At 43.5% G+C, this 27,958-nt stretch overlaps 1 protein-coding gene across 2 annotated transcripts in view; it reads right to left on the bottom strand.

Annotated features, from left to right (window-relative positions):
* The window catches only part of LOC135373900 (uncharacterized), a 153,866-nt gene that overhangs the window by 20,781 nt on the left and 105,127 nt on the right, over positions 1-27,958 (bottom strand). The window contains exons 8-9 of one of the 2 annotated variants that reach the window (XM_064606944.1): positions 26,495-26,571; positions 25,145-25,340 (exon numbers count right to left, since the gene is read on the bottom strand). In XM_064606944.1, coding sequence (XP_064463014.1) covers positions 25,145-25,340; positions 26,495-26,571 — 273 coding nt within the window. The remainder of the gene's footprint in view (positions 1-25,144; positions 25,341-26,494; positions 26,572-27,958) is intronic. The other variant, XM_064606954.1, reaches the window with a different exon arrangement.

Raw genomic sequence — 27,958 nt, 5'->3', positions numbered from 1 at the left:
GAACTTTGTTTTGTAGAGGCTCCATGAAGATATTTGCGTACGTGAGTGCAACAGGTGTGTCCATGTTTGTACCATGTAGGTAGTAATCGCCAATGATCTCGAAGTAGTTCAGCTTAAGGACCAAGTTCATTAGGAGGAGAATGGTTTCCGTGTCTTTTGTGGTGTTTGTTATAGAAAGGGTAAGGGCTGTGATTCCCTTGTAGTATGCGATGTTGGTGTACAGTGATGTCACATCAAGCGTGGAGAGTATTGTCATAACCAAATGTACGCATGTTGTTTAAATCTCTCATAATTCTGAGGAGGTGAGGTGTGTCTTGTACGTGGAATGGCAGTGTTGTTGGAATATCATTTAAATAGTGGTACAGGAATTTTGAGAGTCTTTGTGTTGGTGTGTTGTTACTGAAACAATAGGCCTTCCAGGGATGTCAGCGGTAAATAGCTCGTTGGCGTGCACCTTGTGGATTTTCGGAAGTAAATAGAAATGACCTTCGCCGTTGTTTGATGAAGTAAGGTATTTGGGGTCATCACGTGTGATTACCTTTTGTTGGTACAGATCCTGTATGGTATTGGTTATAAGCTCATTGTACTCCGTTGTTGGGTCGTGGTCTAGTTTGAGGTAGTGTTGCGTATTGCTGAGTTCCCTATGAGCCTCCGAAATACATTTATCGTGGGCCAGACGATGATACTCCCTCCCTTATCTGCGGGCTTAATAATTATATCATCTCTGCCATCTAGCGTTTTAATGATGTTATGCTGCGTTTTATTCAGGTTGTGACCACGCGAGCCTTAGGAAATACCGCGAAGGATGTCGTTGGTTACTTGCTTAATGTACAGGTCTAGTGCGGGGTCTCAGTCGTAATTTGGTGTTCAAGTTTGACGGTAGTCGGAGGCATTGTTATTTTCTTCTATTGTGCCAACGAAGAATTCTCTAGGGCGCAGTCATCTCGCCAAGTCTGATATCTCCTTGTGGAATTGGTATTCATTAGCAGAATTGAGTGTAGGGCAGAATGTTAGCCCCTTAGGGAGGACTGGTAGTGCGTCGCTGTACAGTAAGTGTGATATATCTATAACGGTGCTAGTGTCAGCGTCTTCACGGGGTGGCTCAGTGACGGTGTGGCAAGCTGTAATTGTGGTACTGGATGGTTGATTGGCCTCTGCGTGTACTGTGTGAGTGACACAGGTATTTGTGTCTTTGATGGGATTAGGTTTACAGAGTTTTGATTGGTGCTTGTCGGCTTCCACCCGGTTGAGCTGTTGGATGTGTAGTTCGAGGGTGTTTGGCTCCGTGCGTCCGTTTGATTGATATTGTTTATGTCGCTTTTGATTGGAGCGGATTGCGCGTGGCACTGCTTCTCTAATATTTCTAGATACGCACGAGATGTGTTGCTAAAGGTTGATGTCCACACTAACTGTCGTTCAGGTGTCATTTTTCCTAATGCGGGAACTGTTTTGGGGGTGATATGCTCTGTGTTGTGTGCCAGGTGGAGGGTGTAGGTCCGTAGATGATGTAAGTATGGGCTGCGTTTCTCCATCAGTTGTCGCATTCTTAGGAAGTTCGGTGACTGCATGGGGGCTGGTGCTTGGATAGTCAACGGTTTTTTTCTGCGTGATGTGCGTGTGCACCGTTGGAGCCGTGGCTGTGGGGATTGTGACTATGGGGTCTGCAAAAGTAGTGTCTGTGAACGTGGGGTCCGTGGCTGTGGCTGTGGGGCCGGTGGTTGTAGAGACTGGTTGTGTTTCTCGATGTCAAACTTTGTGTGTGCGCAGGTGGTTTGCGGAGTGTTTCCTATTGCTCTGTGTGTATGTGTGTGTACAGTGGTCGTTGTGGTCCCCATCGATGCCATCGTGTGTTTTTGAGTGTTTGCGGCGCTGGCACTTACAGTGTGAGCTTGTTGAGGTCCTCATAAATTGAGTGAAACAGCAATAATAATGTAAAGCTGACAAGTTTCATTTTCTAGCAATAGTCGCGCCGCAAAGCAGAAACTACCGTTCGTCGTGCAACAGTGTGTAACACAACACGTCATCTGGCCTCTCTTATGTGTTAACGCGGTCATCAGAGCTTTTCAGAATTGTCGGTCTGAATGTAGCTTTCTAAAAAAAAAAAAAAGAAAAGTGGACAACAGCCTACTTATTCAAGGTGTCCACGTATAAGCCCAGGTATGTTTGATCGGCAAACAAGAACCTCTCCGTGCTAAGAGAATACGACGTGAAGCGTCATTTCGACACGCACCACGCCGCCACGTATAGTGAGTACACCGGGAAGTTGCGCGGAGAGAAGGTAAAAGAGCCCGAGCAGTCATTGAGAAGACAACCGTCAGTCTTCCACAAATTCTTTTTTTATTCCGTGTTAGCGCCTCGAAGCAGCTGCGGTTATGAGCGTAGTACAGACATGGACAGGTGGAGAGAGGACAGCATGAAGGAGCGGGAGACACGGGGGTGGTTTGTACGCGTCCTGTGCCGACATTCTGTCTATGGGGGCTGTCGACTATTCCGCGCGTTCACTGGTCCCTTGCGACCCCATATGATCTTCACCAGTGATGCCGTAGGGCAACGTGTAGCCCCCGTACAATAGTTTGTTTGTGTCTCTCACGTGAAAATGGTCTCACTTCCGCATACCGCAGACGTATTTTTATTCGCGATGTATTCATTTTAGCGAATCGCATTTGGGAAGTTATTTGCGAGTATTTAATTTCGCGATTCCAGGTCTCTTTCCTTACTTGGAATCAATGTCAAGCTGTGTTCGCGAGCAGAGTTTTTCGCGATTTTCTAGAGATCGCGAAATTCGCGAAAATTAATAGATCGCGAATAAAAATACGTTAGCAGTAATTAGTTCGACGACACTCAGTGTAGCGTTTATTATCAGGATGTACGGGGTCTTAGAACAAAAGATGTAGTGTGCTTTAATGGAGTGATTGAATGCTGTTTTGATGTCATATGCTTCACTGGAACGTGGGAGTGGCCAGGTATACCCAGTTCGTCTTTTTTTTTTTTTTTCGTCTGATACTGTGCATAGGTCCCATCGTTGTCAAACTCAAAATCAGAGGGGTGGTGGTTCACTTATTGCTGTTCGGTCTCATTTCAATGTATCTCGTCGCTCTGATCTGAAACTTGTGCCGGAATGTGTTTGTGTTGAATGTTGCTTTCGTGATAACGACAGAATCTTGATAGATGTGCATTATTTTCCTCCGTGTTCTAATGTAGCTGTTATTGAAAACCATTTACTTGCAATAGGGCAGAAGCTTCCAAAGTTAGTTCCAAGAAGTTAATTCCAAAGTTTTAACTCTGGGTGACTTTAATGCTTCTGGTGTTGACTGTATCAATGACAGAATATCATGTAATTGTCCTGCGTTTCATCTGGAAAATGTTCTCCTTGATTTGGCCCACTTTCATCAACTAGCTCAGTTGAACACCATACCTAACAAGGATTGTAATTTTCTAGACTTGGGATTCCCAAACTTTGATGTTTCTTTGGAGTGTTCAGTTTCGCCGATTGTTCACGTTGACCCTTACCATCCGCCCCTCTGTCTTCTGTTCTTGTGCGCCTGTCATTACACATATATCATATATTCACTGTCATCTACACCTCGACTGGATCTGCGTAAGGGAGATTACGTCGGTCTGTATCACCGTTTTGCGGGTTGTGATTTCTCTTCTGTGTATAACTGTATTGATCCTGATGATGCAGGGTTGAATTTCACGAATATTGTGAGAAATACTATATCTGAGTTTGTACCATACACCATACCACGTCGGCGCAAATACCCAATGTGGTTCTCTCCTCTCACACGCAGTTATCTTTTCATAGAAGATTTAAGAAAATTGGAAGACTGCTGAACTATGAAGGGTTTGCTGCTTTTCGGCGGCTGTTCAAGAAGTCTGCTGACTCAGACCTCAATGCGTATTTGGAAGGGATTCGAGATGACGTGAAAAGCAATCCTCGTAACTTCTGGACCTGGCATAAACAATGTGAGCGTGAGAATGCTTGCACCATGTCTCTGTTTGACGGTAATGTGATGCAATGCAATTCGCCCAATCGTGGCGAATATCTCTGCGTCGCACTTTTCATCTGTGTTTGATGACTCGCCCAGCACAGATTGACTTTTCTTTTACACAAATGCACGGTGATCATCTGCCCTCGTTTCTTATTACTGAGAATGATGTCCACAATTCAATTCCTAAACTACAGCACACAACGACACCGGCACCAGACGGTATCCCTGCTATTTTCCTTAAAATTTATCGTGACATCCTTTCGCCTGTGCTTACATTCATATTCAATCTTTCTCTCAAACGAAGTACTTTTCCACGACTGTGGAAGTCTTCCCTGGTAATTCCTGTCCATAAATCGGGCAGCCATAACATTGTTGCTAATTATAGACCTCTAAGTATTTTATACGCCCGCTTCAAAGTCTTTGAACACATTATTTATGTTAATCTATCCTCGTTCTTTAAGTGCAAAATTGCAGACAGTCAGCATGGCTTTATGCCTGGGAGATCAACAGTCACAGACCTTGAATCATTCATGTCAGTCTGTTCCCCAACGGTTCTTTCTCATGGTCAAATGGATGTAATCTATTTTGACGTCTCGAAAGCATTTGACTTAATGAACCATGATCTGCTTCTTCGCAAGCTTAGTTTATATGATGTTTCTGACTCTATGGTAGGTTTCTTTTCCTCTTACTTATGGCATCGCTTACACTATGTATGTGTGTCCAGATCCCACTACGATACCTATGTTTCTACGTCTGGTGTACCCCAAGGGGTCGAATCTCGGGCCTCGACTGTTTAATATTTTTACTAATGATCTTGTATCCTGTGTTAAACATCCCATCATGCTACAGTATGCTGATGACTTCAAAATAATAATCGCCTTCCGATTGCTTACTGCTTCGGGAGGCTGTTTACAGTGTTATTTCTTGGTGTACTTTTAATTTCCTCAAAATCAACACGTCAAAAACTAAAGTTATCTCATTCACGCGCAAGTATCAAGTAACCCAATTTCAGTACTTTTCTGAGGCGAAATAGCCCGAGTAGACACCATTCGTGACCTCGTTGTTATCTTTGATGCGAAGCTTCAGTTTCATGAGCATGCGAGAGCAATTCATTCTGTTGCTCTGCGTATGCTTGGTTTGCACACGTACAGCTGTAAAATGTTTTCATCTCACACGGTTTTTCTTAATCTCTATAAAGCTTGGGTCCTTGCCCGACCTGAATATGCGTCAGTAGTATGGACTGCTTTATGTGCCACTGATATGAAACGTCTTGAAGCTGTGCAAGAGAGGACACTTCACATTATTCATTCACGTTTCTTGCGGAGTGTCCCCGCATTTGTATCTTATGACTGTGACAAGGTTTCAAATTACCTGCACTTGCTTCCTCTTAATAACCGCCGCCACATTCATGACATGATGTTTCTATATAAATGTGTGCACTCCATATTTAATTCTCCTTTTCTGTTATGCCGCCTAAATATTTGTCTCCCACGTGCTACTCTGCGGAACCCCCCCCCCCCCCCCAACGTGCACGTTCTATGTCAACCATTGCTGTGCTAATGATCCTCTTACACGATGCCAAATTTTGTTTAACTCGCTTCCTTCCATTCGCAGAATTCGCGGTCACCTTCCCTTCGGCGCGCTGCACTGCTACACGGAACTGCTTTGCGGGAAGCGACCTTACAGGACGTGAATACAATGAGAAATCGCGTTTATGCCAATTTACAGCAAAATTTAATAAAAATCGTAAGATATCATCGTCTACCACATAAGAACACCATGTAACGAACTCTTGAAAACAAGAAAGGCATTACCATAATGTAAATCTAGTGATCCCAGGTCAAATTAATTTTAATGCATTGCGCGTATGGGGACTTCGTCGATTTCTGCACAGGGCCCATTTTTAGACTATGATTTTTCGACAAAGAAAGTAAAATTTTTGAAGTGTCATCGCCTATTTTGAGTCACCACATCCTCCAGGTTATGGTCACATATCAACCACCGCACGGCGTGTGAGTGTTAGCCCTGATGCACCCTAGGTCTTCAAAGGTGCGTCCCAGACAAGACTCCGTGCTTAGGCTTAACCACGCACAAAGTTCCAGTATTATCGTAATACGCATGCGTCGAAACTCGGAACGAGTTCGAAAGGCGAAGGGCCATTCGTTCCGGATCTCCAAAGAGCTCAGCTCAGCCGGCGTGCAACACGGGAACGAGACGCGGGTCCGGTACTCTGTGTTCTTAAGACCATACAGACTAAATAGTTAGATTATGACATATTAAGAATTGCTATGAACCAAAGTTGATCAAAATGTCATCTTCGAGTCTGTGACGGCCGGCTCGATGGGGATTTGAGCAAATGCGCCGACCGGTGGTGCAACAGGGGAACGAGACCCCGCTCCGCTACTCTCACATATTAATTAATAATATTCATACTAAATAATTAGATTATGACATCTCTGATATCAGTTTTATATCAAGAGTTATTATGTATCAAAGTTGATCAAAATACATATCATTTTGGCGTCTGTGACGGACGGCTGGACGAGGATTTGAGCAAACGCGCCGACCGGGGGTGCAACAGGGGAACGAGACCGGGGTCCGATACTCTGGGATATTGATTAATAATATACAGACTAAATAATTAGATTATGACATCTCTGATATCCAATTTATATCAAGAGTTATTATGAACGAAAGTTGATCAAAATGTCATTAGGCAGATTACCCTGTTGAAAAAACTCATAGAACTCCCTATGTGTAAAGAAATGAGCAATATGAGAAAAGCAATGAGCAGTACGAGCAACGCTATGGGCAGTATGAGCAATGTTGTGAGCCGCACGGCAAGCCAACAACGCGGTATGTGCGCAGGTATAAGCAATATGAGAAAAGCAATGAGCAATATGAGCAACGTTATGCGCAGTATGAGCTGCATTTTGAGCAGTATGAGGATGGTATGAGCGCGGACTGTTTAGTTAACCAGTTATTCAGCTAGAAGTGCTGGCGCCACAGCGACTGGTGATGGCCTTTCGAGAGACGCTCGTCACTGTCGGCGGGAAGTAACGGCCGTAACTCCACTCCCCTTCGTCCGATTCTGTTCAAATTTGAGGTGCATGTTTCCGGTTCCATATCCTACAACATTCTATTTGGCTCCTGGATTATCATACAAGCCATTGCGAGCGCCATCTCAGTGCTTGGCCGCTTACTTGCTTATTGTACCCTGTTTCTCGGAGCCGTCTGGACGTATTATGCTCCGCTCTGCGTGGGACTCATATTTTCGTCGCCGTCTTCATGCTGCGACAGTGTCTTTGTGCCGTTTCAGTGATCACTGAAGGTGTTTGTGTGTGTACCTTGGAATCAAGCTACGGAAGCCGTGGGAGGCGTGTGCGCATTACAGGTGCGTCCCAGTCCAGTTTTTTTCGTCATCGTTCGTTATGTCTGTTGGGTTAGCTGTCTGCAATTACCATATGCGTGCTTTTTGTGACTCTTTGTGGAAAGCGTTCGCTGATAGCCTTTACATGTGTGTATAGAGTGTTTAAGATAAAGTCGTGCACTAAATGCTTCTACCAAAATTTTGCGGCTACGTGCTCCAGGGCCCACCGAAATCGCACGTTAGCAAAAAAGGTGTATTTTGATGCCCCAGAGTGAAGCAAGCCACAAGCACTCTGTGTCACTAACCTGTTGCTGTAGTGGCAAGCGGACAAGTATATGCACTCAGTTTTGCAAGAACTGCGCCAACACACTCGGATGTTTGAGAACCGCGTTCATTGGACGTCACCAGCATTAGAGGAAGGTTTCGTTCAATTTTAATCAGCAAAATGACCTCGTGCGTTATTCTCACTGAATAAATACAACGTAGTGCTTTGAAGGTGTGATATATGCGTTAGGATGAGAAACAGGCCTTAATCATGTCCAATTCAGCATGAACACATACGGTTGTATATGTTGTGGGAACTGGAATACTTCTAGGCGAGGAAATTTAGCGCAGTTCTAATTTTGTTCTTGTTTAACAGATACCTTCGTCAAATATGCAGAAGAAGGTAAACCATCAAGCCTGTACAGAAACGGAAAAAGCTCATCAAAAGGCATTTGGCAAGCTTTCTGAGGGACCTACGTCGCGCCAGTACCTGAACAAACCGGTATTTTCTAATCACGTGTTGTCATTCTTGCTTAATCACGCCTGTTGCACGTTTGCTCAGACGGTTCATGTGCATTCATGCACATGAATACGCTGTATGAGAATGCTCATATGGCTCATAGGCTGTACGAGAGTGCTCATGTAGCTCATATACGCTGTATGAGAGCGCTCATATAGCTCATACATGGTCATATAGCTCATAGAAGCTCATATGATTGCTCATACAACAAACGCATATATGAGCTCCATGTGATTTCTCATACAGATGGCTCTATTGTTTTTTTTTGCGACCGAGGAGGCTTTGTATGTGCTTGGACTTTCTTGTTAGAGGAAAATTTATTGATGGTAACAACACACAACGTACAACATACTACCATACAACATGCAGTTACGACCAGAGACAATATTATGTACATTCGTTTAAAAAAATATTTACCTACAACAACAACAACACACACTAAAAGTTGGCGTCAACTTGGTGGGTTCCTTTCTATGTGTGCAGCCTCAGAATATTAATTCCCATCACATAAAGAGAGTTTCGCACATTTCCAAGAATCATAACGCTTTTCGTTACGTACGCTGAGATAGCATACGATACACTAAAACTAACTCTTATCTTCGTACGTGAACTCTTCTGACTACACGCTTCCAATAACGACTTAGACTCACTCTTGTTTCCGTTCCAGAAGCCCGTTAAAACACGGGCAAGCCTGAAACACCTCCGTGTAGAATTGAATTGATGTCCGTGGTCGAGAATTTTTTTTTTATCAGGGCGGAATACAGCTGCCGAAAAAAAATTGATTTTTTCTTAACTTCATGAATGCCGATAAACAGCCCCGAATTAGCCCAAAAGAAAATGCCGAAAACCACAAACCCTAATTATAACTCATCTTTGATCACAAGAGTGCCATTGTGGAAGCGATTTTGTCAAACGCGACATTTCAGTGCGCAATAAAGGGAAGCCCAAACTCACACGATCAGCCGATACTATCTACGATATCATTTTATATCAAACTATATTAATTTCTAAAGTTCATTAAGTTGGCAAGTTGGCCCTTCAAAGTGCCGTCTCCGAAGCGATTTTGTCAAACGCGATCTCTCGGGGTGGAATAGGGGGACGAAGTACGGGACTCAGACTCCGTTTTCTTAACTAGAAATATACGTGTTACAAAATCAGCTGGAAATTCGGTACCTAAGCCAGGACAACAACATTAAAAAGAACTGGCACAACGTACGTGAGATGAAATGCACTGTCTCGTTTATTTCACACAGCTGCATGCTGCTACATTTGCTCAAAAAGCAGAGCTGAATTTATAGTACCGCAATACATTGATATCATACACCAGCTTTTTGTAGAAAAGCATGAAATACAGCGTACAAGCACAATAACATAGTTATATAATTCAACGTAATATTTACGTCATGTATCACACATATACAGGGTGTCCCAGAAAACGTGTCATTGAATTATAATAAAAAAAACTACGCCACCTAGAATCATGCGGTCAACAGCATTTGTTCTTATTAGGTTTTTGCCACCTCCTAACGTGAATGTCATGTACTCCAAGTTTAATTATGTAAATATTTGAGAACTGAACTCGGAAAATTGCCAAGTAAAGGTCACTTTTTTACCCCACCAATATGAAGAGCGTGCCGAATTCACTCAAATTCATGATAATTGACAGTGATATTTACGAGCTATCCAATCGGAGAAAAATAGCCGAATATCATGCTTTTCGGGGCACTGGACCATAACGCGCGATGACTTTTTGAGCGCAATCGCTCTCAGTGCGACGAAAGGAGGTTCCGAAGCCAGCCCCACAGAGTGATAGTAGAAAAAGCAACAGTTCCTAAAATTGGGAGAGGGAAAGCATTATCCCAGCGAAGGTCGGACGTGATATGCCGTGCCTGTTTTATCTCTTTCTGCGATGTCGGGGAGTACTGGGTTTCCAACCTCCTTTCGTCGGACTGACAAAGATTGCGCTGAAAAATTCATCGTGCGCTATTCTGTGCGACCTCCGTAGAGCATGATGTTCGGCTATTTTTTCCGATGGGATAGCTCTTGAATATCCCTGTCAATTATCATTAATTTGACTACATTAGACACGCTCTTCACATTGGTGGGGTAAAAAAGTGACCTTTACTAGGCAAATTTCCGACTTAAGCTCGCAAAAATTTACATAATTAAACATACGTTACACGACATTCACATGAGGAGGTGGCAAAAACCCAGTAAGAACAAATGCCGTTGACCGCATGACTCTAGGTAGTGCAGTTTTTTTATTATAATTCAATGACACGTTTTCTTGGACACCCTGTATAGACAGATAGTATACATACATACTAGGCATATGTTTGTACATTTCATGCATCTCATATATACAGTTTTACATAATTTATATGTTCAATGGAACATTTTTTGTCTACATACACATCGACATCCATGTTCCTTTTCTATATTGCTAGTAAGCGCATGCACATGTGATACACAAAACACTTGCACATACACGTATATTTACATCAGTGGTGATATATTTACAATCAATTGCTGCATAACATCAGGCTGTTATTCGCCCAGCTGTACCCGTTTTGACAGTTTGAAATAGCTTTCGAAGCTGGGAGCTCGATTTTGCAGTTGTCTTTATTCCCAGCGCCCTCAGTTCAGTTCTTAGCTCACCGGCACTCATGCTGTCCACATGGAAGGCTTCTGTTTGTTTCTGATGTGCAAGTGGGCCTCTGCCTTTTTTTCCTGCAGGCCGCAATGCCACCCTCCTGCCAATACTCCCTGTCCGTCTTACTGTATGGACGCCTTGCACGCTCGTTTTTTAGGTTCCCCCCGCATTTTGCCAGTTTGAGCGCGACCCTTGCCGAATCCCATTTGTTCAACTTCTGGTGGTAGATGATCTTGACGATATCATTTTTTTTTCTCGATAGCGTGACTAGAAAACCAACTGAGACATCTACATTTAGCATGTTTGTCGGCGGCATGATGCGAAATGATGCGCATGATGAGCACGATGCGTGTCCTCCTTAGATCCTGTCCTTACGCTGAGGCTACAATCCATGTCCTGGAATTCTCTTAAGACGTTGTCGAAAAGTTTGTCGAATACCCTGATTGTCATATGGAGGACGTCGAGCACCACATCTTTAGGCTCAAGATTTAGTAACGGCATAAGCTGAACCCCGTTTCGAAGTTTGTCGCAATACTCCCTGAAGCTTTCCAAAGTGCGTGCAAGAGGAGATTCGTTGAAAACGTGCGTCTGGTTACGATAATATGCGCGCTGTTGCGGCGGAGCTGTGCAGAACGGACATGAATAAGCCGACGACGCCGATTGCATTCCGGTTACCGTTGATAAAAATTTTAGGTCTGCTCCCAGACAAATTGTCAGTGGAATGAAACTGTCATCAATGCGGATGCATGCCGCTTTAATTACCTCGTTAATCTCTAAGATGACGTTTGCAAATGCTTCTCTGATCATGAAATACTTTTCTGGTACGTCAGCTAGAGCTATGATGCGGTGATTTTTATGACTTTGTGGCTTTCCGGTGCCGTCCAGGACAACGTAGGACAGGATTGTCCATGACACTTTTCGGCTGATACGGCTTCCATCTCCTTCTAATTTTACCACTAACTTTCCAGACAGGCTGATTTCGTTTAGCGTCTTCTTCTCGTTCTTAATTTTATCCCTGATAAGGTGCTCCAGTTCCTGTATAAAGGACACCTCGGCCCCGGTACAACCCCCTGGTGTCTCCGCGACGTCTGCAAGCATATATATCTTCTCGCGGAACTCGTTAATTAAAGAGATAAACTGATGTTCTGAGGCTGGAACAACATAGAGGGGACAGATACAAACAAAGCCTCAAATTGCCTAAGAAATCAACGATGAAAGATGAAAGTCACTGAAAAGGTTAGCCAGCTGTAGGGATCGAACCCACATCTTCATCTCAGTGGTAGAGCCCTGGATCGGCAATCCAGAAGATGTGGGTTCGATCCCTACAGCAGGCTAACCTTTTCAGTGACTTTCATCTTTCATCGTTAATTAGTCTGAGGCGTGGCAGAGCTGCTATGTGGTGGCAAAGCTCTTGCCAGAAACTATTGCTTACAAAGTAGTCGTCAAGCAGCGCAGTGATGTCCCTGACCAGATCCCTGTCGCTCGGGTCGATGTCTGATCTTCTATAGGGCTTCCTTACGTCACGAAGGACCGATACTTTACTTCCCGAAAACGAAAGCTTATGCGCGATGCCTTTGAGATCCTGTACTATAATGTCCTCAATTGAGATGCCGTATTGGGAAAGCAAATCATCCATCAAGACCTGCATTTTTTCGCCAAATTTTACAAGCTGTCGGCGATCCTTGCGATTCCCTGACCGATTATGCTTCCCCTGTTGCAACTAACCGCCTGGCGGGCCTAGATTCGTTGCATGAGGAGTCAGGGCGTGGCGTCCCCCTGGAGCTGCTGCGGGCATACTCTGCTGCACGATGGTTTAAGCAGGACAATGAAACTTCCAGCTCTTTGTTTCTATGTTGTGATGCAGAAAGCTCGATTTCAAGTTCCCAGACACCTTTTGAGATATATCTTCATTTTGACTCGACAAGGAGAGTATTTCGAGCTCGATTTCTGCTCTAGGTATTGGTGGCTGTATAGGCAACCAGATACTAAACTATTTGGAATAGACCCTCGCCTGCGGACGCCCCCTTCCTGTCCTCCTACTCTGGATCACTATTTTTGAGCAGAACAGCCGCAGTTTTTCGTTCGCATCTTTCGCGTCTACACTAAGCTTGATATCTTTGGGCAGTATTTTCTCGCACAAAAGCTCATAGTATGACAAAACACTGTTCAATTTTTCCTTTGCAATTCAATTGCACATTTTCCCATTAACAAAAACACAATACGACTCGTCTCAATTTTCGTCGTGGCTTAGTCATGCCCCTCAGCTTACAACGCATCGGGTGGCAAAATACACGCGGGAGACTGTACAGGCAATCCTGATGTAGAAATAGCTTGAACTTTCTTCAGCCGTAGCGTCGATTTGTTTCGCACAGGGAACTGAATTTCCACGCCTCCAAATGGTCCAGATCTCTTTCACCAGCGCGGTGGAAGGCATATGCGCTCAAAATCGGGCTCCTCGCACAGGGTCCATCCTTTGGGTAGAGGCTTCCTTTTTCCTTAAACACCCAACGGGAAATGTCGAGATCGAAGTCCACCTTCACCAGGCCGTTAGCTCTTCTTGGACTCACCAACTTTTTCTGTATTTCGAGGAAGAAGGAATGCGCTGCTGCTTGCAAACGGTCGTCGGCTGGCTTCGGCGGCTCCACGAGCGCCTTGAAGCAAGCGGCATTGAGGTGGTCCTCGGGCTCAAACGTGCAAGCCAACTTCAGATAACCCTGCGGCTTCACAAGGTACCCCTTTTTCTGCGACGGGAACGAAATTGATTAAATAACGTCTCCAGAAACGTCCTCATGAAACGACAAATGACAAGATGAGCGCAGTGCATCCGAACGCATACTCTTAATTATGTAACAGCAAGACATGCGCAATATAATTCACAGTACGGTAGACGACAGGCAATTGTGAGTATTAGCTTGAAAGCTTGCACACGCCTATATGCAGCGCAGGTCGTTTATACGTATAAGTAGTAAGTAGATAGACTAAAGTAAAACATTGTTCTGCATATAATTATTTCATCAGCCACTGCACGTTATGGTTTCATAACTAACTAATTTGTTAATGAATTGAAAAAAGAAATATGCGCAAAACTAGGGGCGTTACATGGAGTTCCGCATTCCTGTCAGCTGCTTTGTCGTCGTCCTTGCTTTCTCAGCAAGGGCGTAGGGGTAGTTCGCACTTCTTTTAGGCCAGTTTCAATCTAAGATTTTTTCGCCCTTGCATTCACTGACGGGGTACAAACAGACCACTGAAGTCCGTACTAATACACTACACTCATAAAAATGAACTTCACCTCATAGCACGCTGCTAACCAGACCTCATCTTGAATGGTATCATTGTATGACCTGATTTGTTGAAGACGGGCGGCGCACGACTTGTCACAAAAAAGGCGCACGCCTCCAGTTTTCAACAAATCAGGTCAGATAACGATATCCTTGGAGATGATGGCTGGCTAAGAAGGTGTTATGAGGTGAAGTTCATTTTCAAGAGTGTAGCCACACGATATACTTAATGCATTGAACGGAATGACATTTACTTCACCTCCTGACCAACCATCATCTCGAATGGCATCGTTCTCTCCCTTTATTTATCTCTCCCTCTATTCCCTTACGACTTTGGATGTTCTCGATCTCCTGCAAAGTGTCGATGTTAGCAGATGATTGTGCTATATACTGTAATGTTAGTAGTAGGGATGACCAGGTCTTGCTCAATGACTGTTCAACTCGCATAAGCGAGTGGTGCGAATCGTGGCAGATGAATTTGAACATCAAGAAGTCTGCAGTTTTGACGGTAACACGAAAAAAGCAACCTTTGGTGTTTGATTACAGCGTTAATAACATGCCCATTAGCAGGGCATTGCAGTACAAATACCTAGGTGTTACATTGTCACACAACTTGAAGTGGAATCACTACAATGACAACATTTGCAGGAAGGCGTCAAAGAAACTTTGGCTCATCAGACGTAATTTAAAACATGCACAACTAAATTAACTGCTTATAAAACGTACGTACGCTCAGTTTTAGAGTATGCTGATATCGTTTGGGACCCAGGAACCATACACAGGAAGGAATTAACAAGCTAGAGAACATTCAGAAAAATGCAGTTAGATTTGCTTTTAACGACTACGGGCGGAGAATTCCAATGTCTCCTTTACGTAGCCAATGTGGTTTACCTCTCTTAGCAGCCAGACGACGAACCAACAGGTTAACAAATTTTTATCAGCAAGTTAAGGGCAAACTCAAAATTGCTGCTACCGATTACCTTACACCTTTATCTGACTTCCGCACCAGGAAAGAGCACAAGTTACAATTCAGGCTTTTTTTTTTTTTGCCACGTAATGACTGTTACAAATTTAGTTATTTCCCACGTACCGTGATCGAATGGAACAGCTTGTCCGCAGATGCTGTCAATGCGAAGAATGTTGAATGCTTTGTTAAACTGGTGGGCGGGTCGTGAGATCAATGCGTTATTCATTCTCTTCGTTTGTTTGAGTACACACCTATACTGCAGCCCTTTCCTGCCTTGGCCCCCAACAGCGGGCTGGCAGTATGTCAAATAAAAAAAAAATAAAAAAAATAATAATAATAATTGTTGAGAACAGGAGGTGTACACCGCTTGTTTTCAAGAAATCAGGGGTGTGTCATTCGAGATGATTGTTGGTTAGGTGGTGAAGTAAATGTCCTTCTGTTTAATGCATTAAGTTTGCCCTGTGGCTACACTCTAAAAGCAGAACTTCACCGCATAGCACGCTGTGCGCCAACTATTCCCAAGAATGCTGGAGTTACAATAGAGCGCCCACATCTCTCTTCGAATCAGAATCGATAACGCTATCATTCTTGGCAATGGTTGACGCACAGCGTGCTATGCGGTGAAGTTCTGCTTTTAGAGTGTAGCGTATAACATTGCAAACAATTCTGCGAACTACCCAGAGCGTCACCGAAAACGTGTCACTGAATTTTACTTAAAAAAACTACGCCATATAGAATCAGGTGGTCAACTACATTTGTTCTTAGTAAGGTTTTGTCACGTCCTGACGTGCATGTCATGTAACCTAAGTTTAATTATGTAAATTTTTGCGAAATGAACTCTGAAATTTCCCATGTAAGAGACACTTTTTTACCCGACCAATGGGAAGAGTGTGCCGAATTTACTCAAATTAATGATGATTGACAGGAATATTGAAGAGCCATCGTATCAGAAAAAATAGCCGAAAATCATGCTCTATGGAGTTACAAGCTGAGCTACGCGCGAATAATTTTTCAGCAGAATCATTGTCAGTTCGACGAAAGGAAGTTGCAAACCCAGCCCACACCGGCATGTTAGAAAGAGATTACACATACATAGCTTATCGCGTCCGGCCTCGGCAGTGACCATATCTTCCCTTTCCCAATTTCAGGAACTGTCACTTTTTCTACTATCACTCTGCGGGCTGGGTTTCGAACCTCCCTTCGTCGAACGAACAGAGATTGCGCTCGAAAAGTCCTCTCGCGTTATACTCAAGGACCCTGAGAAGCATGATGTTCGGCTATTTTTCCCGACAGGATAGATCCTGAATATCACTGTCAATTATCATGAATTGGAGTAAATTCGGCGCGCTCTTCATGTTGGTGGGGTAAAACGTAACCTTTACTCGGCAAATTTCCGAGTTGAGTTCGCAGAAATTTACATAATTAAACTTAGGTTACATGACATGCACATTAGAAGGTGGCAAAAACCCAGTAAGAACAAATGTCGTTGACCGCATGATTCAAAATGGCGTAATTTTCTAATTAGAATTCCGACTCGTTTTCTGGGACACCCTGTATAGTGAGTCAGAAAATGTGACCGAAGAAAGCGAAAATCCTAAACACAGTCGGCCATTCAACAGCATGCCGAATTCGTTTCCTTTTTTAAATGATATTTTAACAATAAGGTCACTTTTTAAAGAAAATTATGGATATACGAATAGGAAAATTTCGCCCGTTTCTCAATGAACACCCATTACGTTCAATGCTCTAATAATACTCATACACAATTAGATTTGTAACAGTGGTAATTAAAAAGAAAACATCGGCAAATATTACCAAGAAACTGAGGGAACTGAACCGCTGTTTTAATTTACGGTAACATTACAGCTCAGTCATCTTTGCGTTCGATATAGGTGAAAAACTTACCGTGCGGGCAATGATCCGATCAACAGCGTAGTAAGTCATTCGGGGTTGTCCTTTGCTGAGGATCACAGGTTTCGACCATCAATGGCGAAGAGCTGCGACGCGTGCCTCGGAAGGGTGTGTCCGAAGCGGACACGTCGGCTTGGATACGATTTGTACACTGATTATTAACAAAACCACAAACGAAAAAGTCCGCTTTCGCCATCATAGCCGTGTGCAAAGTGTTCAGCCCCTAATAAGTTTCCCAGGTCAACATAGATAAACGAACTTCCAAATCCATAGGAAACAAACATGTGAAAGCGCTACCCAACCTTTCTGCACAAAGGTCAAGGACTTCTGGGGACATCTGTCTAGACGTGGGATTTTCCGGGTTGAACAACCGGGGAACTGCCGAAAAAAATCTAAAGAACATTGCAACAATCTGACATTTCCCATGCGAATATGCTTTTCAGAAGCATTAAAAAATATGAAGATATGATATTCTTACTTTTCGTGTGTGTGTGTGGAGATAGGAGTAGCAGAAACTGCAGGTGATTGGGTGATAGTCAAAAACAAGCCTAAACTAATCTAACATGTAAACTAATCTAGGGCCCGGTTCTAACCAATGGAATCACAATATAAGTGTAGTGAAAGTGGCCGTTAGTAATTGTCCGGCTCCAACTGTTCTGTACTGAGCAACTGCCCGGCCTCAGCATTTATTTTCTTGGTGAGCAATTGTTCGGTGAGTAATTAATTGTGCGCACCCTAAGGCGAACAGTAGGTGTGCTTTTAAAGGACCAAAACGACTTACAACATATCTTTGTCAGAATGAACTGTCACAAATTACGTTATGGAGGTCATTACCTCCACCAAGGGAGACCGAATATGTTTCTTTAGTAGCTCTCGGACGACTAATTCTTTCTAAAATGTTGGAAAAATGAAATAATGGTCTGAAAAGTACAACGCCTATTATAATTCAGTGTTTCATGGTGAGACAGAACGGCGTGAGCACATGTAGTGTCTCACCTCGACAAATGTTGGGTCAGCAATAGTCCGGTGATCCGCTTCCCCTCGCTCCCCTCCCAAAAGGAGAGAGAACACGACAAGGTTATAATTATGAAAACACACAGAAAGAACGCAGAACGCAAGAACACAGAACAGAACTACACAGAAAAGACGCAGGGAACGATTGTGTTTGACCAATAATAGAAAACCGATGTCATGCACGCCCACTGCAACGAATGGTATAGCTTTTATGTTCCACATTAAGTGGCGTGCGTATTTTATTGTAATTAACATATGAAAAAAAAAGCCAATGTCTCTTAAACAAATCTGGAGGGGAAATAGTAACACACGGTCTGCAGTGATGAGTTTCATCGGCCAACCACGTGCCTGTTGTTTGGTGCGCTGCGGAACCATTTTCTTCCGCTCACGCAAGTTAGGACCATATTTTTCCGTGACCTGTTTTTTTGTCCTGTTTTCCGCAATAATTTTTTTCTGTTAATATTTTTTCTTCCATCCCCCTGCTGCACACAAAGAGGTCGTTTTCTACAATATAGTCTTCCGCGCAGAGCTCCGGGAGTGCGAAATCAAAAGTTTGTCAAAATTTGGGGCAACAATATTTTAGTACTCATATGGGAAAGGCACAATGCGGAAATTGTATTTATACACATGGTGTGTGGTATTATGTGCTTTTCAGAAGTTGCGTTGAGTTGAGTTGATAAGAAAAGAGAAAAAAATTGAGAAATACGCACTCGTTACGAGAGCCGGCTACTCCAGATCGCTTAGGAAAACACAAATGGATATCTACAATAAAACCAATGAGTGACAAAGACTCATTGGTTTCGCAAGTCATGTGCACATGCATGGCTATACCCAAGAACTATGATATAATATGGACAGAAGTTGATGGTTACTTTTTCCTGTGACGTACGGTACATAAAAGTTCCTCCAGGCTTTCCACGTAGCAGTGATTGTAGTACAATTCCCCTACCCAGCTCCCAATAAAGGGCGAACAGGATACACGGACAATGCCACCCTTAGTTTGAACGTTGAACACGACAACGGAGGAATGCCTGACTGGTCAGGAGATGCGACGAGTGACTTGGGATCGGATGAGTGAGCCGGTTGATTTTTTTCTCGCCAAAGGAATCGGAACGAGGGAGTTGAAATGTGAGAATCGCATTGCAGAATTCGAATGCACCCTCCTGGACAATTTGTTTTTGAACCCCGAAATGAGGCAGAATTGTCTGTTCGACATACTTCACCCAGAGTTGCACACACACAGCAAAGGCATCCCAGGGGAAAGGTTTGTTGTCTTCTGCAATCAAAGCTACAAATAACAAGTGGGATGCAACAACAGGTAAATTAATGATGGTAAATGGGGAAATTGGTCACACGAGGATAAAGTGGGATGCAATAAACACGTGAACCGTAGTATTTCCGTGTTTTAAAATCCTTGGCATGATACGGGCCTGAAGGATGAAGAGTCATGTCCACGTGCGAAAACTACACCCGAATTTCTGCGTTACGACTTCAACCGTTGTAAGCCGAAATAAATATTTTAATAAATCCACGCCTAAAATTCCACCTTTGAAATTCCACTTTCTGAAATAGACCGCTTAAAAATACACACCCTCAAAAGAAACGCTGTTAAAATAAATCATGGTTAGGCTTAGGACGGTATCCTATTTTATGGGCGGGATCCGGACATTTCAGTGTAGGACATTTCGGTGCACGGACGTGTCGGTGCACGAACATTTTGGTGCAAAACGTTGCTGAGGAATCCCGGAAAAATGGTCCCGGGAATGACTGTGACGATGTCGACGTATCGTAATAAAACAAAGGGAAGAGGGCGGTTGGTATCGAAGGTAGTGTTGCCAAGAAATTTGGTTTACATACAGAAGAACGTGCGTTATGTATTTTTTGTGCACTATTATAGATTTAAAGGAGCATAGAAGTGACATTTAACATGGCTCGAAATCCTGTGTCATTTGTTAAGCTGTCCGCAAGGAGTCACCATGCAAAATATTTCCGATCTGCGCTGTATTGTCACTGCGCAATAAAATTTACAAAAGACAGTTGGAGAACGGCAGTCGCGGGCGATAGACACGAGCCCCGCGTGAAGTAGAAGCTGCTCGGCGCCTTTTTCCTTTGTTCTTTCATCTCGGCACACGCGCCGCTTATGCATATTTCAACTGCGCCGTTGGAAGTCACTGGTCACGTGCCGTTGCCCGTCATACGTCACGCCGTCTTCGGCTTCGCTTCGGCGCTCTTCGGATTTGGAGAAGGTTCGTCAAAGGTGTGCGGATCAGAGCCTTGCGCGTGCTGTGTGGGTTTCGTGCGTTCATCGTTCTTTCGCAGCAGCTCATTTTATTTGTTGAAGAAGGTGTCGCAGCGAAAAACTAAAAACATTTTGGTGTCACTTCCATGCTCCTTTAAGACCTGATCGGCATGTGTTTGTAGTATATCATGGCTTTTAAACTTTTGGGGCATTTTGTTTTTTAATGTTTTGCGCCCTATGGTTCTGGTCGGTGCTGTACAGATATTTATTTTTTCAAGAGTAGATGAAGAATTGCTTTTTAATTTTGTAGTGAGTATTATATTGAAGGAGGCATCTTCAAGGTACGGATATTATGCAATTTGAATTCCATTTGTTGAGGATGTGCCGGTTACATCTTCGGTGGAACCATTTCATTAAATGTTATTTCTCTTGTATTTCTACATAATTTTTCCTCGGTGATAGCCACGTATTTTCAAGGCCTAAACAACCATATAAAATTACCGTGGTGCCCGTCCAAAAGTAGTTACTCGCTAGCCATAAACTGGTCGTCTTTTCAACATTAAAAACAGTGCTTTCATGGGTTATGCACTTATGCTTCATAGGTATGTCGAAGAGGCGGTTGTGGAAAGTATTGCTAAAGTAAGATGCGATAGTCATAAATTTAATTTTAATAATCAATTTTTTGCTCGTCTATTTTTAACATAGTTCATCACAATGAATCACTCACGGGATGGCCATAACGCGATAAAACTGCTTATTTCATGCTTGAAGACTTTTGTTCCATTTATGCAAACTTGAAGAGTCACGGGAAGGTGCAGAGTTTTTATCCAAATGGGAACACCGGGACATGGTTACGTGGTAACTTTTTGGAAAAAGGGGAATAACGTCTAATGATATGCTTCCACCAAAGATGTATCCGGCACGTCTTCAACAAATGGAATTCAAATTGCATAATATCCGTACCTTCAAGATACCCTTCGAGATAATACTCACTATGACAAAGCAATTCTTCATCTACTCTTGAAAAAAGATGTAATAAAATGAATATCTGTACAGCATCGACTAGAGCGTGGGGCGTGATTAAAGAAGAAAATGCCCAAACGTTTAAAATCCTGGACAGACCACGAACACATGCAGATCAGGTCTTAAATCTATAATAGTGCACAACAAAATACATAAAGCACGTCCTTCTCTATGTAAACAAATTTCCTGACAACACTACTTTTGATGCCAAGCCGCCCTCTTCCCTTTGTTTTATTACGATATGTCGACATCGTGACAGCGATTCCCGGGACTATTTTTCCCGGAACCCACGTTGCAGTGATCCCCAGCCGCTGTAACGGTCTGCACCGAAATATCTGTGCATCGAAAGATCCGTGTATCGAAACGTCCGTGCGCCGAAATGTCCGTGCACCGAAACGTCCGTGCACCGAAATATCCGTGCACCGAAATGTCCGTGCACCGAAATGTCCGCAGCGAAATGTCCTGCATCGAATGGGCGACGCCATGTTCTTTTCGGCGGAACATGCTATTATGATACTTCTTACTCATGCTTGTTATCGTGTTTGGAGCAATGCACAGTCGCGGGCGGGAAACTGTCAACAGCGAACTTAGATTAACCTTGAAATAGCAGTGCAAACACTGAACTTGCTGTTCAGTCATGACCTGCCTGCTGAGCCTAACGGGCGCAAAAATGTGGCTTTCGTTCACTAAGCCGACTTGGACATACATAGAAAATTCGTGAATTTCAGTGGTTAAATAGTGATGTTCTCTTAAATTCCCCTGACTTGTGTCTGGAAAGATCCTGGTGACGCAGCCTTGGGCGTACCGAGAGGTCGGCAAAGTCACTTTTGAAAATTTTGCATTCTTTATTAATAGGCCATGATTTTTTCTCAGATATCAGAATGAAATGAACGTGTGAACACACGCACAGTCCGCAGCGTCCGTCCTCAGGGAAGGAGGTGACGTGGTTGCGCGCGTTGCCTCCCTGGAAGGACTTTACTGCCCCCTTGGAAAAAAAAAATCCTATAGGAACGCCCCAAGGGCACACGTCCTGACAAAGACGACCCCGCGTTCAGACGTACTTTTCTTCTTTTTCTTGGACAAAGCGAAGCTCTGCTCCCAACTAGAGTCACTCCCAACGACAAGTGTGCTTTTGAAAAACCACGTGGTGTTTTCATTCATCATCGTAAGTTCTTCGGAAGTGGGTACGTCTCCCCACGGCTTCGATGTGCTTTGGAAGATCCTGGTGACGCAGGTATAGTCGTGACAAAGACGCTCCAAGCGTGCCTGGAAGTGAACAACCACTCGCCTCACCCTCTTCCCTGGTAGATTTTCTAGATCCACTCATTCTAAGGTTTTTTCAAAGTTTGAAAAAAAAACGTTAGAAAGCTAAAAAAGTTCAGCTAACATAACAAAAGTCATATATATATATAGGCGCTATAAACGCGAAATAAAATCCCGTCCCATAAGAACATGAAATCAAATCGCGATATAAGTGCGGTGAAAGGCGGTAAGAAATTGTCCCGCCTCAGGAGATTATTGGTGAGCAATTCTCCGGGCCCCTAATCTGTGAAAACAGAGGGCACGTAAAAATCCTGGTGAGCATTTGTCGCCTTGAGCTTTCGTACGGTGAGCACGTGCCATGAGCACCGCCGGCGCTGCTGGCAGGTGAGTTTTTCAAACATGTCTTGGAAGGGGACAGCGACGTCAACGAACAATATATATGTAGATGGGTAGAAATCCAGCGAACCGGTAGAGATGTAGGAAGGGAGTTGCCTTAGGACAGAAGCCGCCGATATTTCGAACAGAGACTGTTCTTCTTCTGGGCTATATGTAGATAGCATCTCTGACATCTCTGCGATACTCTGGAACCCTATTATTTCGCCCCCCTTAATTTTTGCCAAATTCTCGAATTGACGTTCTAGTTAATTTTATGGGCATTCGAAATTTTCGGGTTTTAAAAATTTCAGAAATTCCCTGATGGCCGGAGATATTCTTCTAGAGCAAGGGTATACGAAATATGCGCATAGTATCTCGAAATTTCCTCGTATACTGTAGGGTGGTCAAGACTGGAAACCTGGTACAAAGGCTGGAACGTTACTCCGAAACAAACGTTTTTTTTTTCTTATTCCTAAAACATGACTCACTAAGCTGTGACATATTCCCAAGGCGATGTTCACTGAACCGTAAGGGGCAATAAAGGCAATATGTGTGATTTTTTTTTTTACGCATATCGGTATACGCACTGCATAGGCTCGCTATGGCACCTTTTTTTTCATAGCAGCTGGAACTTCTTTATATATATTGTCGTGAAGATAATGCTCTTAATCCCCGACAATATATATATATATATATATATACAATATATATATACAATATACAATATATATATATATATATATATTGGTCATAAGCGCTATCACCAGATAAAGTTCGTGAAATTTTCAGTCCAGCAGTCAGAGAGGAACGTCGCAGACGATTCAGTAAAACGCGACTTATTTGTAGAAGCAAAACGTCTGGCAAAATCTCAAAATGCACGACAGTGCCAAGCTTTACTGGTTTTCACTGCTTGGTTTGCGTACTTCAGGATCTTCGCCAGAAGAATACATTGTGCTCCGTCATGTGTATAGAAACGGGATTACCCATGGGGAAGCGAAGAGAATGAGCGAAAGCATAGACTCAGAGGAAGAAAGGGGGAAAGGAACCATGAGGGAGAGTTGCAGGTCGATACGCCACGTGGTGCCACTTTCGTCAACTAATTCGGGGTGTCTGCCAATTCTGCTCATGATTTCTGGATATTTTTTCACCATCATGTACATCATTTAGGCACGATATTTTCTCTCATTCTTCGGAACTTCCGTTTCTTTGATATTATTCTGATAATTTGCGTTTTGTTGCCGTGGGATTGTATGGGTTTCTCACGTTACATTGCGCGTGTGCTCGTCTCTATTTTTCAACTGAAGCCATGTACTTTCTCATGTAGTTTTTTTATTGCGTATATTGTGTCTTGTTGTTAGTGCATATTGTCTGCATTCGCATATTGTATTTATATGTATGTTGTATCTGTTTGTAGTGCAATGTAATATATTTGAGTGCGCCAACATTAGGGTCGTCATGACCGTTCTTGGGCACCAATAAAACATTATTATTATTATTATTATTATTATTATTATTATTATTATTATTATTATTATTATTATTATGGGGAAATTAAAATTAATATTAAAATTCTTCTTCTTCTTCTTCTTCTCGGTACAACATACGTCTGCGAACATCTGTTTTCTATGATGAAACTAAATAAATCAAGGTCGCGCTCGCAACTAACAAGTCAGCACCTCAACGCAGTCCTTAAGTTTGCAATCGCGCGGTCGCTTTCACCCGATGTTCAAAAATTGTTTAAAACAAAGGGTGCCAAGTTTCCTCAGTGCACAGCAAATTAAAAGACTGCAGACCTTAAGTAACGCTAAATATATACGTTTTATGTCGTTTTAGGTTTTGCGCTGTCCATTTATATCAAAAAGAGTCCTCCCCAAACCAACTCCCATGTCATAGTGGTTAGGATGATCGCTTTCCACGCCGAGACTGGGAGGTGACACGGGTTCGAATCCTGTCACCGGCTGTGCTGTCTGAGGTTTTTCCTGGGATTTTCCGAAGACTTTCCAGACGAATGTCGGCACAGTTCCCCCTGAAGTTGGCCCAGGACGCATACTAACCCCCTGTCCCCCACACCTTCCTGCTGTCCTCTCTCGATCTGTCCACGTCTATACGCCAGTCATAGCCACAATTGCTTCGCGGCGCTAACACGGAATTAAAATAAAAGTCCTCCCCAAGCCTGTGTCATGCGGCCCGTGGACACGAATGAGTTCCGCACCCCTGCTATATTCGCATATCAGCACCACCAGGTGTAAAAAAAAAAAAAGGAGTGCGTCCCTACCATCGTGAAGTTATTGATCTTGAATTCCTTGGAAAGTATAATGGAGTGGACGCCATTGGCAATTCGATGCTGGTGCGCGGCTTCACCTTTTATCCCGATGGTGAGGGAATCAGCAGCCACTTCCACAGCCAGCTGAAGATTTCTGCCTGCCGTTCTGTTCGAGTAGATGGCGTTACCGTCGCAGCTGACGTCATATCTGCAATCGTCAGTTTTTGTGCGTTGGCTTACTTTTCATCCAAATGAGTCAACTGTTCCGCGCAATGAAACGAATGCATGAAACTCTTACTCTATAGCTAATCGTGACGGGACCGACAAGATGAAAAGCTAAATAACAGTGGAAGGCAAATATATTTGTAAGTAAACTCAGTCATACCACAACGACTAAGGTTTGGATGGCGACAACGTTTGCCTCAGTTTGGGAATAGTTATAGGGAGACACACAGCGAAGGGAGAAGAAGACAAGAGACACCTTGCGCGTGTGGCCATGTGGTTCATTCCTCACCGTACCCTGTCCTTCGCCAAACTGTCTATCCCATTCATACACTCTTACCCTTGACATCGTTTGTTCTCATACTGCGCCTGCGATCTTTTCAAAATCTCAGCTGGTTTGACATTCTCCTTCACGATGATATTGATTATGTATCACTGTTTTACAGGTACAGACACTGCTAGCCCTCATGCTACCGCTGCTGCACGGGCTCTTATATCCGAGAAGAATGACATTTCGTCCTCGGGATGTTTTATTCAATAACGTTTACTCACGAGTTTTTTGCCTCGAGCAAATGCATTGGTCAACTTTGAAAGACCCTCGTATCATTAGACAGGAAACCCCGCTTGCGACGTCGCTACATGTAAGGCTTCGGTTCCTCTCTTTGTCTGCCGATAATAATTCCGAGTCCGGGATTTCCTCACGTATTAACAAACTAGTACCAGTTTTCCGCATATGTTTGGTATGAGCAGCATGGCGATCCCTCAGTGTTATATCACGTAGTTTATATTGCGTTCGCAAATACGTCTAAAAGTTGTGTCCAGGAAGAATGCAAACAAAAGTTTTCAGCTGAGCAGGTCGAAATCCTGCGTGTAATGATGCTATGGGCACGGGATCATTAGATATGTAATGTATCTGCTCTAATAAGCAAAGGGCAAAACGTTTTGACCCACTAGTTTGCATGCATCACACGAGGCAAGACCTAGTGTGTAAAGGGAATAAAGGGGACAGGCATGGCACACGTCAAGTGAAGGCGTCAACCGACACTGAGCTAAATTTGCTGTCCCTATGAAATTCGCGAATAGTGTCTGCCTGCGCGAAGTGACATTATGCGTAAACAATTTAAAGACAATAGCACTCACGGTCCTAAGGCGTCTCCTTCCCAAACGATGGATCCGTCGATGAAAAGTCCGGATTCGGGAGCCACAAAGTCAGCCGCCTTCGAAGGAACAAAAAAAAGGGGGGAAAGTAACTGGAAAACCACTCCAGCACATAGAACGCAAATAACCAAAATGTCATTGCTTTCGTACAGCAATGGCGTAGAGTAACTCTCCAATCATTATCATAAAGTAAGGTTGCAGTTCGCTTTTGTGCAAGGAGTTGGGTCTAGAATGTGATGTACAGACTAGGTTTATATTTCAGTATGCTGTGACGATTGAAGGGGCACGTGGAACATATAGATGGCATGTGCTTGAACGTGTCGTCTACCGTTTTATTTACTTTTTTTTTGTCCTTTTTGCCACACCTCAGCATCACCACCCGGTTACTGTTTTCTACCAATTCGATTATTGAGCATTTAGGACACTGATGATGACTGATGGTATTTATTTATTTATTTCAATGAATGAATAAATGGTTGGATGAATGGACGGACCGACGGATGGATGAATGGTTGGACGGACCCCCTTAACGGGGTCGTATATGTGAGCAAACTAGATAGAACTATCTACTATGCCCGTCTGTCCTGAAAAGAGTTAACTTTCACCTCTGAATATCCCACAAACGGCACCTTTATATTTCTAGACGTAACACTTCGCACGTCTTCCGGATCGTGTTGGTAATATGGGAGGCGGGACCCAAATCTCTTCTCCAGCGAAATAGTTGAAATCCAAAATCGGTTAAATGTGGAATCATTAAGTCGGTTCTTAACGCGGTTCTAAAGAAATATCGCAGTCACTTCGTTGCAGCAGCTGTGAAGAGACAGATTTCACGCCTGTTGGAAGCTGGCTAGCTGTCGGACACTATCCATAACTTCACTTCGCACATCATTTCCGCGAGATTTGTCAGGCATCCTTCGCAGCACAATTCACGGCCAGTCGTTCTGCCTTTTTCCGCGGCATTTCTCACTTTTTAGGGAAGGTAGCGTCCGCAAAAAACCTTATGGTTGCTTACTCCGAAAAAAAAACGGGCTATCGGGTTGGACGGGTTTCTTGAAACCTAAAAAAAAAAATGATTGCTTTATTTCCCATTCGCATACCTTCGTTAACTGCAAAAGGTCAGCAGTCTGTTCAATTTCCCTTCATTGTGGTGCTACTTACATCGGGCAGACCGGCAGGTGCATTAATGTGCGTCTCAGGCAACAGGAAAAAAAAAGTATTGAATTCTTCCACTTTTTCCGAGTTAACCAACCATCTTGACTCCTGCAATAACTGTTTACCCGACTTCAGAAACACCAAAATTATTGTCCAATGTAAAGATGATCTCCCTCGTATCCTCCTCGAATCCACAAACATTGCCACATGCGCACGTGTTGTTAACCAGCCTGCCATTGTCATTGCCCCCGGCATTGTTGATTTCCTAAGTCCCGCTTATTTCGGACTTAGTTT

This window comes from Ornithodoros turicata, chromosome 1, assembly GCF_037126465.1.
Source record: "Ornithodoros turicata isolate Travis chromosome 1, ASM3712646v1, whole genome shotgun sequence".
Classification (NCBI taxonomy): domain Eukaryota; kingdom Metazoa; phylum Arthropoda; class Arachnida; order Ixodida; family Argasidae; genus Ornithodoros; species Ornithodoros turicata.
The sequence above is the reverse complement of the archived record's forward strand: the minus strand, read 5'-3'. Positions and strand labels throughout refer to the sequence as shown.